Source organism: Ciconia boyciana, chromosome 13 (assembly GCF_034638445.1).
Source record: "Ciconia boyciana chromosome 13, ASM3463844v1, whole genome shotgun sequence".
Lineage (NCBI taxonomy): Eukaryota > Metazoa > Chordata > Aves > Ciconiiformes > Ciconiidae > Ciconia > Ciconia boyciana.
Window position 1 is genome coordinate 5052703 of NC_132946.1, and position 15036 is coordinate 5067738.

General features: G+C 40.3%; 1 protein-coding gene across 4 annotated transcripts in view; it reads right to left on the reverse strand.

Annotated features, from left to right (window-relative positions):
* SDK1 (sidekick cell adhesion molecule 1) overlaps positions 1 to 15036 on the reverse strand; it is a 427429-nt gene that overhangs the window by 127321 nt on the left and 285072 nt on the right. For all 4 annotated transcript variants that reach the window (XM_072878276.1, XM_072878277.1, XM_072878278.1 and 1 more), the window contains 3 exons: positions 13358 to 13460; positions 12046 to 12222; positions 2689 to 2825 (listed from right to left, as the gene is read on the reverse strand). In XM_072878276.1, coding sequence (XP_072734377.1) covers positions 2689 to 2825; positions 12046 to 12222; positions 13358 to 13460 — 417 coding nt within the window. The remainder of the gene's footprint in view (positions 1 to 2688; positions 2826 to 12045; positions 12223 to 13357; positions 13461 to 15036) is intronic.

A 15036-nucleotide genomic window follows, 5' to 3' on the forward strand; every position in this document is an offset into this window, starting at 1 on the left:
AAAAGGAGCAAAACTAGGCTACGTTTTGGCACCTGTAACTGCAAAGCAAAACCCATGTATTAAAACTCCACAGGACTAAGAACAAAGTCTCCTGTGCAGCTTTGCTAACTGGAAAATAAATCATAATTCTGATGTCCCTCCCTAACCTTTACATGTATGAAAGCAATGGGGATTAGGATGTTATTGCATATTGCACTGCTGCTCAAAGAGCTACAGGCACAAGCAGATGAGCTCACGGAGGGCGTATGCTGACTCCTTGGCTGTTGCTCTTTCTGCGGCACAAACCGGACCGACAGAAAACTTGAAAGGAAATTTTCTTTGAAAAGCAAAGAGAGATTCTGCACAGTTGTATCAGACAAAACTATACCTACACAAGATCAAATGTCAACTTCGTTCACAAACGTCACTTGGGACGGGGGGGAACAAAGGAAAGGTGGTGTTTTCCAAAGGAGTAGGAGCTCTGTAGAAACTAAATACTAACCACACACTGCTGAGATCAAAATAACTAAAAACCAAACACTTCAAGAAAATAAAAAACAAAACAAGCCAGTGACAATATGCAGACATTAAAGTCAGCTTTCCAAACCAAAGTCATTGTTGACATTGTTCCACTATTCTGTTGGCATCTGTAAAGTTGAGCAATAATATATGAAATGAGAGAGAAGAGGAACAGCGGAATATTCAAGGGTTTGGATTCCTCCCTGTGCTACTTCTATGAGTAACCATTTAGAGACTGTACATAAAAGCAAAGTAAAGAAAGATAAAGATGAAAACTGAAAAGACAGCAAGATCTAGAATATTTCTGGGAGTTAAGATGCTCGATTCACAACAGTCCTGGTCTGTGTTTTTGCAGCTGCAAGCTTGCTGAAGTACATATACCTATGATTTGAAATAATGAGACTCTCTCAGTGGTAGATTGCAATGCCATCAGCCAAAATTATTGGATCTATCATGGAGTGAGCAAGGGTTCACAGGATCCTGTGGAGTTCTGAGGGACTGTCTGCATGATTTCTAGAGAACTATTGTTGATTTTTTCTGAGCCTTCTACAAATTTCAGTGAATGAATTATAGCATTTTCAAAATGATGGCACATTTACCCCATTCCTATACTAGAATGACTGCAAAGCATCCTTGCTATAAAGACACTCGAAGACCTTTCGAACTTCTGGCACCGAGTGAGCTGCCTCCTCTTTTAGTCACTCTTCCCAATCAATGCAGCCCAGTGCAGGACCCAAGTGCATACGTTCTGCCAGCTCTGTGCTGTCTCTATGTAAATACAGCTCTAGTACCTTTGCATCGTGTTCCCAGACTGGGAGTTTATTAGCTTGTCTTTGTCAAAGCTGCTGGGAAACATGAAACACAAGGGTAATGTCCTTGGGTGAAAGAACAGGTAAGGAAAAGCAAAAAGGCAGTTACTGGCCTGTAGTCGATAGGAGGGGAAGGAGAGAAGAGTGACAATAAAAAAGAAGGTGGTGATAAAAAGGTAGAGAGGGGGTGTGAGTGCAGAACACTGAATTTTCTCAGTCATTTGTTACAAAAAGATCAGGAGTCTTTGTTCAAAAAGAACTGTTTTAAGGACTGTAGTCCTGGGCATGACTTGGGATTTCTGCTAGGATTAGAAAACTGCACTTTGCTTAACAGATGTCAAGATCATCAGTTCTGGGACCTCCACATCTGAAAAGTTATGCACTCCAGCCGCAAAGCAAAAGCGTTGTATGTGATCTGAAGATCAAGTTTCATCTCAAGCTCTCTGTGTGGCAAAACAAAATGCTACTCTCTAGATAATCAGAAATCAGGACTGTTTCACATTCAGTTACGCAGTGGCTAATTTCCACATGTCAGAAAAAGTGATGCTCTTAATTTTTTCATCAAGAATCAATTGTTAGGCTTGAATTTCCAGCTCCTAGGGTGATAGAGATTAGAAAGTATTGCCAAGGTGACCGATTTCCATATAACCTCATCTTTCCATCAACTTCTAAAGAGGCATTAGCAGTGTCCCTGAATAACCTTGCAAACCGAGAGCCACAAAGGACCAGACATACAGCATGACAAAACTGTGAGAAGTGGCAATTCACAATGACCAGGTTTGTAACCCATGAAGGTAGATATTTGGATATCTTATAGTTAAGCATCCTCGATCACCTACCTAAAAGAAGGGTGTAAAATGATAACCTAGGGAAAGCAAAGAAAATATATGAACCCATATACAGATAAGATAGTAGCTCCTATTGACATCCAAGTTTGTTCCTCTTGCAGACAATCAGTTCCTTATATCATCATCCTGCTTGCATTTTTGAGGTGAAATTTGGGCTCTGAATGCATCACGATCTCTATGAAACCAGAGCAAAATACAACAATGGGAAGAAATAAAATCTGACTATTGCTATTTTACAGATGTCGAATAGAAGCACTGAGGAAAGAGCTGTTGTGCCTCAGGTCTAGCTGGCAATGCTGGCGGTGGAACTAAGGCTTTCCTGTATAGCAATTCCACCACCCCAGGCCTCTTTTTCTTGTTTAACTCTTGCGAATAGCCGAGCGTAAAACCCAGGGCTTCCCCTGCGTGCACACTGTCTCTCATTTAGCAAACAACAGTAATATTTTGTTGGCAGCTCTGGTAAAAGGTGAGTCTGAAAGAAGGCTGAATAATTAAGAAGAACATGAGATTGAAACATATTTGATTTTACTCACTGTTCTCAGAGAGCTCGACCATGTAGTAGAGAACAGGGCTGTTCCCATCAAAGGGGCGCACCCAGGAGAGCATCACGCTGCGGCTGTGGGAGGAATTTAGAGTGGCCAGAAGATTCTGAGGAGAATGAGGCAGCTCGCTGTTAAGGAAAAGAGAAAGGGAGAAAAAACAGCACAGAAAAGAATCAATCTACATTTCATTCAGCTACAGTCTTACAGGCAGTTGAAGGCACACGACATCAGACTCGTATGATGATAGATATAAAACTACCAGCAGCTATTGTACAATTAAATAAATGAAAAACATCTCTGAATTCTTCACAATTTTATCCTATTTGGAAAAAAAAAATAATTTATGCTGAAAGTCCCAAGGCTGATACTTAGAACAGCTAATGGAAATGTTGCTAAGTGTGGAAAAAAGCCAATTTTCATACTGTTTTTGATTGAGAAAAGCTGGTCAATAAATTTCCTCTCTCACTTTTTTCCCCTTCTTGCAATGATGTCCTAGCGCTGTGACAACAGTAATACATATAAACAGTAACACATATGGGAGATACGATTTCACATGGAATTTTTCATACTCAAGGAAGCAGAAGACATTGACACTATCCGTATAGAGCTACTAATCAAAATTACCATATGTATTCTTAGGCTACAGAACAGCTTGATTTACTCGTGGATTCAGGCTTATCCTGTCATGGGTAGAATCTTTCCTTCCTATAATAAGGGTTTTTTTGGAAGCACCCAACTAGAAAATGTAGTGAAAATGCCTGCAGAAACCCCATGGAAATACAGAATGAAACATTACAAAACAAAAATAAAACAGCAGCTCAATTAAAATGTGTAATTTCACCACATAAAGGCAATTTGTGGAAAAACATTTAATTTGTACCATTGGCTGAAAGTCGGAGGCTGCATGGTGCAGTGAGAAAACTAAATTCTGCTACAACCCTTAAATGCTCATCCATGTTAAGTGATAAGAGCCCTTCAGCCATTATATTTGAGCCTGATTTCTGCTCCTTATCATCCTGGTTCCTAAGGAGGACAAGGACCTCAGACAGTGAAGGAAAAGCAAGGCGGGCCAGTTTTCACCCATTCCATCTACTGCTCCTGCCCAGGAAGGCAGAGGTAACCTTCCTCAGCATGCACCACGGCTAATCTGCTCTGACCAGAGCAGAAAGCCACAAGGGTACTTCACATGCTGAATTTAAAAAGGTAGTAATTTCTGGTTGTAATGTATCATGCTACTGAAGGCTTACAGTTATTTAAAAACCGCAACTCCTTACCCACTCATAAAAGTAAATACAGACTCTGGCTTTAAGCCAGAACAATAAATATGTCCTGGATTTGGGTTTCTACTGGAAGACTGAGGAGCATATGGAGAGCCAGACAATAGTTTTATTATTTTTCTGTTAAAACTGTGTATGCTTTTGTTTACGTGTTTATGATGGCTACATGCTGTGGAGTTAATGCCAAAAAAAAAGGTTGCTAGAAGAGCCAAGGAGTGGCAAGAAAAACACACAGATAATGAGACAACACAAGTGGAAGACACTCACCTGCCCACCTCTCTGTAAGCTAGAAGGGTTGATGCTGCCTGAGGCTAAACCTGAGACTCAAAGTCTCATCTCGTCTCATTTGACTTTAAACGCCTAACCAAATTAGCAGCACGGCCACCCCAGGCTCTTTCTGTAGTAAACATGGAATGACACCTGAGGGTGTGATTCAGATATTAACTTCGTTAAATCAGTCCCTCAAGAAGCCTTGATTATGAGGAGTTTAGGCTGACTATGTTCTCACGTAGGTCTGGGCGTGCACCAACCAAGCTCCAGACTTCTGATGCACGGACAGCTAAGACACGGTCAGTTTTAGGCCAGAAGAAACATCAGGCACAGGAAGGAGTATGTATGGGCCCCAAAGAAGCAGATTTTGAACAGAGCACTGCAAAATTTTGGATCAACAAGTTTAGGGAAGAGGGGCACCTGGAAACAAAGTAGGAGGGCAGCCGGCCTGCAAGACAAAATGGCAGACTAAGCCTGTGATTTGAAAAGTGTGGAGTGGGGGTTTAAGATATCGCCATTTACCCAGCGACTACAGGAGTGTGCTACTTAATTGTGAATGAAACATTAAATTATAATAAACATTAAACCTCCACTACAATTTATCATTATGTCCTAAGCAAGCTGGTTGGAAAAGGGTTTTTGTGATTAAGCTGGCAAAGGAAATTACTGAAGGAAAGAGAGTGAAACGTCTTGTTGTGACATGGCTCATGGAAGTCCCAGTCCCCACTTCATTTATCACCAGGCCCTGTGGGGAAGAGCTCAGAGACGGGCTGTGGCTTCAGCTTCTTCCAGAAGACGACGCTCACACAGGGAGCAATGTAGGAGGGATGGCTGAGGAGGGAGCTCACAGCAAACTTATCCCCGTGTAACTTCTTTTCTGGGAACTAAATAAACACTCCTGGAATATATTAAGGATATTTCCAGGGTGTGCATTTAGTAGTTAATCTTGTTTCCCCCTACATTTAGAAGGATTGAATTAACAGCTCGTTTGAGGACAGAGGCTACTTGACTAAGAAAGACTTTACAGCTCAGTCTCTTTTTCTTAGGGTACAAGTCTCAGAAGACTTTTGGAGGAGAGAGGACATTCTTTCTTTCTTATCTTTTAAAGCAAAAACCGAGTTTAAATGTCGGGGTTTTTTGCTTAAAATTTGGGTTTAGTTGATTATTCTCTTAGATTGACACAGAATGGTAACCACTCAGCAGCATGAAGGAAGCAGGCACTTTCTGTTCAGAGATTGAGCAGGGTGAGATGCAGCAGCCATACAGTACACCTATCTCCACTAATATCATATTCTTCAGCCATATGTGTCCACACTGAACAGCAACAGATGGTACTTACAGATTTAAATCCCTCAAGGCAGACATAATAAGTGCCTAAGAAACACACCTGGACAGAAATAAATATTTAAAACTACAAAGACATTTCAGCACAGAAGTAGTGTTCTCTCTTTGTAGTATACAAAAGCAGAGATTAATAAATAGTAATTCCTATTTTAGCAAGCACTTACACTTTGTCTCCTTCTCATTTGCTACCACATACTGTGTGGAAGGGATGATAAATGAGGCCTGTACCAGCATCATGAATATTCACATTCTCAAAAGAGATCACCACTTCTTTTTTTCCGCTAAGAGAATTACTTTTCATTGCTGCTAACATCCAACAAATCATTGCAGGGAATGGTAGTTTCAGCCTTTGGTAGTTTCAACCTTCTTCAGGATGAGAAGAACCTCAGACTTGAACTGCTCAACTTCCGATACACCAAGAAAGTGGATGAGGTTTAGGACAATAACACCCAGGGCACAGAACAGCCCTTGATCGGACACTGGAAGTTTAATTCCAGCATTATTATCTTTCTTTTTTTATTCACTGAAGCCCCAAACAGGAAATAGATGGAAGTTTTTCAATATAAGATGTCTTAGAGACCTCAATCCTTTAATGCTGAAGAGTTGCATGGAGGCAAGTTTTCCATAACTTACTCTGTACGATAGCAAAATACATATAAGGACACTTTTAAATCTGTAATTGATAGATAGGCCCAGGGTTAATGGCATAGCCACCAAGGTGACCTGAGGGGACTCTGACAAAGCAATTAAAATAGCAGATTTGCAAGAAAAGAACATGAAGTCATTGTGACAATCCAGGAGAGAAATATTAGCTAGTTGCAGATGATACATGTTCAAAACAGAAACCCTAATGTTTTGAGTCAGCTCATCACTGCCAGAGGGCAGCTGAAAAATTCACTCAGCAAACACATAGAGTGTTTTATAAAATTAGCTAAAAGCAGACTATTTGCTGAGGGAAATAAAGCAGACATGGTTTGGAGAGATTTCTGAGAAAAATGGTCTAACAGCAGGTAATTAGAGAGACTGTGACTGAAGAGGGGATTACTAAAAAGGCAAGGGAGATTAAACAAGTTTTCTCGACAGTTTATAAAAAGCCCCGCTTCTATTTCAGAAATGATATCCTACATCAGGTCCACTATATAAGTTTTACTCAGGAGCAGGTGGTTCACCTGCTAGACTCAATAACACAGTAAGAATCACAGAATCGTAGAGGTTGGAAAAGACCTTTAAGGTCATCGAGTCCAACCGTAAACCTAACACTACCAAGACCACCACTACACCATCTCCCTAAGCACCTCATCCAAACGTCTTTTGAATATCTCCAGGGATGGCGACTCAACCACTGCCCTGGGCAGCCTGTTCCAATGCTTGAGAACCCTTTCAGTGAAGTAAAATTTCCTAATATGCAATCTAAACCTCCCCTGGTGCAACTTGAGGCCATTTCCTCTCGTCCTATCGCTTGTTACTTGGGAGAAGAGACCAACCCCCACCTCTCTACAACCTCCTTTCAGGCAGTTGTAGAGAGCAATAAGGTCTCCCCTCAGCCTCCTTTTCTCCAGGCTGAACAACCCCAGGTCCCTCAGCCGCTCCCCATCAGCCTTGTGCTCCAGACCCTTCCCCAGCTCCGTTGCCCTTCTCTGGACACGCTCCAGCCCCTCAATGTCTCTCTTGGGGCGGGCGGGATAGAAGTTGAGGCAGGAAGCCTAACAAAGCACTCAGCCCTGATGGCTTTGTTCATAAAAGTTTATAATTTTTTTTAAATTAAGAAACATGTCATCTGTTGCTCAGGACTTTCCAGTTTCTCTTGCAAAAGAATCCTCTCTAATTTCTAAACACAGGAAGGATTCTTGCAAGGCATCCATTAGTTTTGAGGTTTTCGTGTCTCGCAAGCCTATAACAAGGTGGATTTTTTGAAATTAAAGGCTTGCCAAGTCCCAGAGTGCACAGATTTATTTCCCATTTCATTTTGGTGGTCACCACAAGCTCAAATCTACAGATGACTTGGGAAAGGCTTTGGATTTTTATGCTTTTTTTTTTTTTTTTTGCTAAAAACACCTACATTTCTCATACACCTTCAATGATGAACAGACACAATTGTATTTCCAAGTGTATTTCCAGGTGGTATTTCTCTTTTGAGTATCAAGTGCATTTAGACTCAGCAGTGAACCTTACTTCTTGGATGGCATCTCAATAGAGAGCTTGGAAAAATAAATACAAGCTTTCTTTCTAGTGAGGAAGAAATAATATATTTTCAAGTTTGACATCCTTCCTGTTTTGACTCCCTGCAGAAAGGAAGAGATGGGCTTTGGAACCGAGGGATATGGGATCCAGAAGGATGAAGATAAGTCTGTAATGAGATATCATTTTGATTTGTTACTCTGCTTTGGTCTTTCTGATTTTATTTTTAGTAATCAAGCTGGTTTTTTATGGGATATATTGGGAAGAAATTGGAAGAAGTAGCAATTACAAATACTCTAGTAAAAAGGGTATCAAAATTCATGTAAAACTGATTGACAAAGGCAATACTGTGCATTCTTGGCAACCCACTGGGTTTTATTATAAGTGGTTAGCTCCCCTCTCCTGCTTTTGAAGAAGACAGAACAATAATAGTTCTTTCTCTGGTGAAAGAGAACTGAAAGAAGATGAACTTGCTGCCAGGAATAAATTGTCTATTTTTATATTTCATTGTCCTCCTCGTATTTTTGCATAGAGAAAGAGCCTAAAAGATTTTACTATATGTTGTGACATAACAGAGGCTTGTACAGGGCTTGTACAGGGCTTTGATTTTCCCACAGTGCAGCATTACCATACTTTTCAGTCACATTCATACAACAAAGAGGTTCTTTAGTATGGACTGCAGACAGGCTGATATTGAGCAGCAGGTATCATCAGGCATAGATAGCGGTAATTCTGCATATTTTATATACACTGAGAACCCTCAGGATACTTTGAACTGGAATCAGCACAGTTTCCCCGTCAGGCGAGTGATACATTGTGATAACTCAGCTTATGCAGCTTTAGGAACAAGCGGTTTTTCCTCTATACATATTTCAGTATGGTATTTACAGGACTATAAAAGTAAGCTAAATGTTTCTGGGATGAAGCTGGGATGTTTCATAACATACAATTATTTTCAAGATCAAATCCTATGACTCGGAGGAATGCAAGAGAAGCACAAGCTCATCATCAAAATGTTTCTGTATTTGCAGTTGAGAAGCTCTGCTAGAAAAAAAAAGCTAAGTAAAAAATTAAAATCTATCTCTTGCAGAAGAGAAACATCACTCGCAAATATTTTACCTCGTGCAAATCAAATCAAGTGATGTACATGAAGAATAAACACATTTAGAGGGAAGACAAATGAATGAATAGAGTATCTTGACTAGCAATTAGTTTCTGTGCCCAAGTACCATCAGCGCAAAATTGATGAGCAAGGTAACCTTTGGCTGCACTTTAGCAAGTTCTTCATTAGTTTTCTGGCTTTCCTTTTCAAATATTTTATTTCTTCACAGACATGCTGAGAAAAGTGATCCATCCTGCTTGCACCACCAATGTATACCACGCTGTGCTATCAGCATATGTTCTTCTAGCAAGAAACAGTACCGTTTTCCCCAAGCCTGTCTTTCAACAAGGGAAGACAAAGGAAGAAAAAGTTTTCTTTCCTTCTTTTCACAGGTTAGAAAACCAGACCACTCGGAGATTAAATAACTGAAGGTCACCCTGAAGGTCAATGGTTTTGAATTGAATCAGTTTGAATAGAAATCAGTAACAAACTTATTTGTGCCTTTGGAAATTTCTCTTGACGTGCCTAGAGGTAGAGGAGGGACATGCCGGTTCCTGGGGGAAAAAAAGGTGGTGAGACAATTGGAGCTGTCAGATGAAGCTAGGTAGGCTAGGATATTATCCGTTGGTAGACTGCTCCAGTCTGTAATTGGTTGAGAGGCCTCCTTTGAACATTTGTCTGACATTAGTGGTACTCAAGGCACTGAAGTGTAAGTGCTCATCGATGGGAATGTGCATGCCCTGTTTGTTAATGTTCTGCACAAGAGAATTATCTGGGAGAACAGGGAATGTTATAGATCTGTCGTTCGTACACGAGCTAGAATTTAAGCTTTACTTCTGACATTTCCTTTTCACATATTTTCTTCTTCATTTCACTTCTGTTGTATCATGTATCTCTATTTCTCACAGATTTGTGCTGCTGAGCCAAACGATAATGATGAAAGCTGCAAAGGAATACAATGTTTTTTTGGCATTATTGCACTACCTGCAGCACTACTTTGAAATAAAATGTCACAATTCAAGGTATGATTGAGTGACTTATCAGTTACTGAAGTCCTCTAAAAGAGTGGGCCTGATATATTTCTTTAATTCCTCCAGGAAAAACAGGTGATAGGCGATCAGCAACAGAACATCAGAGGAAGCAGAGATACAGGATTAAGAGCCAGTCCCAGTGCATGGAGATCCAGCCAACACAGCTGGAACAAGCTGGGGTGCAAGAAAGGCAGCCTCAGCAACGTACACAAGATGTGCCTCTCCCAGCTAACTTCTAGCCCGAGTTTTATGGAGTATAAAACTGTTCATCACTGGTCAGCGGGGAACTGCAAGTAAATACATCTGCTGTGCTGTACTGGGTTGCAAAGGGCACCTTTTGCTATTTAGGATTAAGAAATGGTCGGACTGCTGAAGTGTTTAGCACATATTTATAGCTTTGCTTCAGAGTCCAGGTTTTAACATTCTTTTCAGTCTTTACTCCATAATTTTCTGCCCTCCATTCAAAAACCGCCTCAGAGAAAAGCAAGTATGGTTATATAGTAGCAATATATTTTGAATTGTCTTCTGCTCTTGGATTCAAACCAGCAGTAAAATGCACTCCGGGAGGAGAGCTGAGGAGTGCTTAATTAGAGAAAGAATGTATGACCGCTCTCTGAAAATGGGCATCTGATCTAGCCTTGGCACTGTCAGAATAATGCTGTATCAAACAGTCCTCTGCATAGCAAATCGCAGAGGTGAACTCATTACACTGCCAACAGCAGAAGTTGCCATCTTCTCAGAGAGATCAGGCATGACCAGCAGAAACAGATACAATTTTAGTCAAATTAAAGCATGCGGCACTACTCATACAGATTAAAAAAGTCTACATAAAACATTACCTTCTTATTCATTTGATCTGCTCCACACACGTACCAAATCCACAGTTGTTGCTTTTAGTCATAAAAATAAAATGGAAGTACACTTCACCCCAGTGGAATGACAGAAATAGAAAATATGGAACCCCATAATGACATTTTTATAATCCTTTTTCAGAACTGAACTGCACTTTAAACATTTTCTTGTTTTTATTTCTAAAGATCCTCAGGAATAAAGGCAGGCATACATAAAAATATTTTTCCCCTGAAAAACTATGCATAAAGAGAATGCAAGAGTAAGCAATGCCTGTCCAGGGACCAGCTATTCTGATATATGTTTAACAGAGAAAAAATACTAAAAGGAAGAAAACATTTTCCTATAACCTTGGCATCACAGCGCAGCACCTGGGCTTTATGGGAAAGCCCTACAGCATGGAATGACAGAAGGATTCAGGTTGGAATGGCCAAACTCCTGCTCAAAACAGCTACGAGATCAAACCAGTTTATCCAGTCTGGTCTTGAAAACTGGAGAGAGTATTCCAGATGCAGACTAAGAAGTGTCAGATAAAAGGGGATAATCGCGTCCATCAAGCCACTATGCTCATGTTAATACAGCCCAGGATGTTGTCAGTCTTTTTTGTTGCCAGGGCACACAGCTGGCTCATGTTCAGCTGCTGTCTACCAAGTTCCCCAGGTTCTTTCCAGCAGAACTGCCCAGACTGTATTACTGAAAAAGTTTATTCCTACCCAGATGCAGACATTGCATTTGTCCATGCTGAATTTCATAAGGTTCCTGTTGGCCCATTTCTCAGCCTGTCTAGGTCCCTCTGAATGGTGGTCCTGCCCTCAAGTGTATCTCAACTGTCCCCCACCCATTTTGTGCCACCTCTAAACTTGATGAGCATGCATTCCAACACCTCCTTCAGATCACTCATAACAATGCTGAACAGGACATGTCCAATCAGATTCCTCTGCAGTAGTCCACTTGTTACTGGCTTCAGGCAGACTACAACCCTTAATTGGAAACCCCTGAGCTCAATCATCCAACCAGATGGACAGGTACACATGGTGATTCAGAGAGATGCAGTTACTTGGAAGTAACTTCCAAGGCTCCAGTTACTTGGAAGTCCAAGCAGCATAGCAGCATGCAAAAGGGAGGACAAGTTTCAAGGCAATTTAATTAGGAATGACCCAGGCTTAATTTCCCCTAAAAAACCCCACACCAAACGTCAAACTTACAGAATCCCCGGATCTCCCAGAATGAAATGCTAGAGAAATGTCCAAAGGTATCTGAAACCAAGTATAGTATATATTTGAGGTGGAATACTCACATCACTTCTAGTCGAGCCATTCTGGAGTCGTTTCCTCCAAAAGAAATGACCTCACAGGTGTAGTCTCCGATGTCACCTGACCATGTCTGGCTGATGAGGAGGGTTCCATCTTTCTCTACTGTGATCCTGGAACTGCTGGATGGATTTATTACAATACCGTCCTTCTTCCAAACATACCTGAGTATAACAATGCTTCAGTTAATAATTACTCACAAGAATCTCAAAACAGATTTATTTGAACTATGCAATAAGATATCAGCTTCTGTAATCACACGTTAAAAATGACAGGCCTCTACAGTTACTTTCAGGAACAGTGCCATTTACAAATTTTAGTTTTAGATCAGTGATCGGAATAAGAAATATAATTGCATCCAAGTTACTATGTATTTTATAAACAATACTATGTATTTTACATGGAAAAGGTGAAGTACTCATGTCCAAGTTCTAAAGTCCACCTTCGTCAGCATTTTAAACTAGAACATCATACTCCGAAGTTAACAGCTGAGGTGTTGGCCCATCCCTGCTAAGACTGTAATAACCTTAGACTGCCATAATCAGTAACATCTTAAACTGTTGTGACAAGGTTTACTAGAGCTCATCTGCTAAAACACACACATACCAACATGTCAGAGATGCCTGTGGCCCATGGTCTTACAATTCAGTATCTCTACATGAAATTTTTACACCTGTATTTCTCTTTCCGAAGTTCTTTCTGCAGTTCACCCTTCTAGCACCCTCCAAGCTATTCCTTGCATTATCTTTCATTTGTGCTGCTTTCAAACTACATGAATTTTCATAGTAAATTTATTTTAAAATGCTGAGCTTCCTCTCTAAATGCTCTAACACAAATTTTAAGAGTTCAGACAAATTCTGTTTACCTTTACATAGTTAAAGCAGAATATAGCCCCTAGTTATTGAGTTGTTTCCAAGAACATGGGCATCTCTTGTGTTGCTTTCATGCACCCCAGTGTAAACACTTCTGAAATCCTATTCCTTCTCTTTGGCCTTTACTCTCATTAAGTATCAGCTTCTGACAAGTTGGTTTTATTGATAGTGTATTAACCTTGACAGTAAAATCATGGAAGGCTATATTGAAGTCATGAAGTGGAACATAGCTCATTGTAAATAATACATAAGGCTGAAACGGAAGATGGGATTTATATGATTAATGATACAGTGTACAACCTTATAATGCAGTAATCAGGGGTCTGGTGTTAAAATCTGGGGTCCTGAAACTTTTCACCTAATGCTATTCATGTAGCTTAAAATTAAGCTCGGATAAAGTACACAAACAAGAAGTGACACCACCAACCTGATTGAAATTCTAGGATCATGAGTCGCTTCACATCGCAGAGTGGCTGTGGTTCCTTTGATCACAGTGCTATCCTCAGGGGGGTGAACAATGAAAGTGCAATCTGAAAGGAACACAAGCCATAGTTCAGGTGAAATTATAGCATTCTGACTTGGGTATTCACTCAGAGAGCAGGCAAATGAACATTTGTCATTCAAAGCAAGCAGGCCATTCCTCTTCAAGTCTTTGCTGTGAAGGCTCCCCTCCCTCTAATGTCATTGTGTCAAGAAGAGGTGGTACGCTGGGGGGTGCAGGGCAGCGAAAGCAGCAGAGGGCATGAGTCCGAGTCAGCAGTGATCTGAGTAGGAAGAGTGCTAAAGCTGTACTAACTCTCACTTGTCTTCTGGTAAGCGTCTACGGCAACTCCCTGAAGTCATAAGGTAGCAAGTATGTTTGTAATGTGTTATGAATGAATCCAAACATACATTGAGTCAGGAAACAAGTCACACTGTTTGGAGCAGGGAAAACAAAAACAAAGAAAATCTGTGCAAAGAAGAATACACTAGAAAAATATCCAGAAAAAGAAAAACTTAAATGGCACCCTACAATCTCATCAAATCCAGGAAAAAGGTTAAAGAAGGCGTTTCTGGTAGCCTGAATTTTCCATATAAGAAAGATATGCTGTTTACTCAAATGTTTCAAAACATCTTTATTCAAGCACCTCCTGGAGACTCAGAACACAATAATTGCTGTAACTACAGCAACCAGATCTAGTGTGAAATATCTCTATTATGCTTAACACACAGTAGCAGCAGCAGATAGCATCAGCTGAAGCAGGTAGACAACTAGGATGAGTATAGAAGATATGTGGATAATGTTAATCAGTCCCAAATCCCTACAGAGATAATCAGCGTCTACTGAGATATCTCATACATGCACAAGGAGGAGTCATCAGGAAAATCAAGAGTTAACTCTAATAGCATCGAATTTTTAGCATTATTCCTGATGTACCTACGCATGCCTTCTAGCTTTATAATGGTGTTGTTGCTACACAAATATTAGGTTATATTCACTTTTCTTTTCCCCCTCCAGTGCAGTACAATGAACAAGAACTATCTTTAATACATATAAGAACCATGCCTTTGAGAATTAATAGGAAGGATCTCCTTTACTTGATCCATGCACCTGGATATCATTCAGTTTACAATATCTTGATATGTATACCAACTCTACATTGTTGATAAGATAAATATGATGGCCAGATGACACAAGTACATTACATTCACTGCCAGTATTGTTTTCGGGTATTCCCCAGTTTTGGGATTAACAAATGTCAAATATGGACCACACATCATCAGCATAATCAGTACTTCAAGCACAGGAAAGGAGAGAGGGCCACTACACTTCTGTATTTATTATCATCATCTTCCCTGTTTTTAATTATTTTTAGTCCTAGCTAAGGGATCATTATTTCCTACCTTTAGTAGCAAAAACCACGATACACTTAAATTTAACTCACCTAGGAGTAACACAGGTGAACCTGTTGGATCAGACTCTCTACACCAACAGAGGAAATAAAAAAAATAGAGATCAAGGGCAAATGCTGAAGGACAACATCATTTCATGGGTTGCCCTGTGCCGTGCCAATCTGTAGCATGAGAGAGTAGCTGAAGTCTGCTGTACTTTTGTTTGGCTTCCAA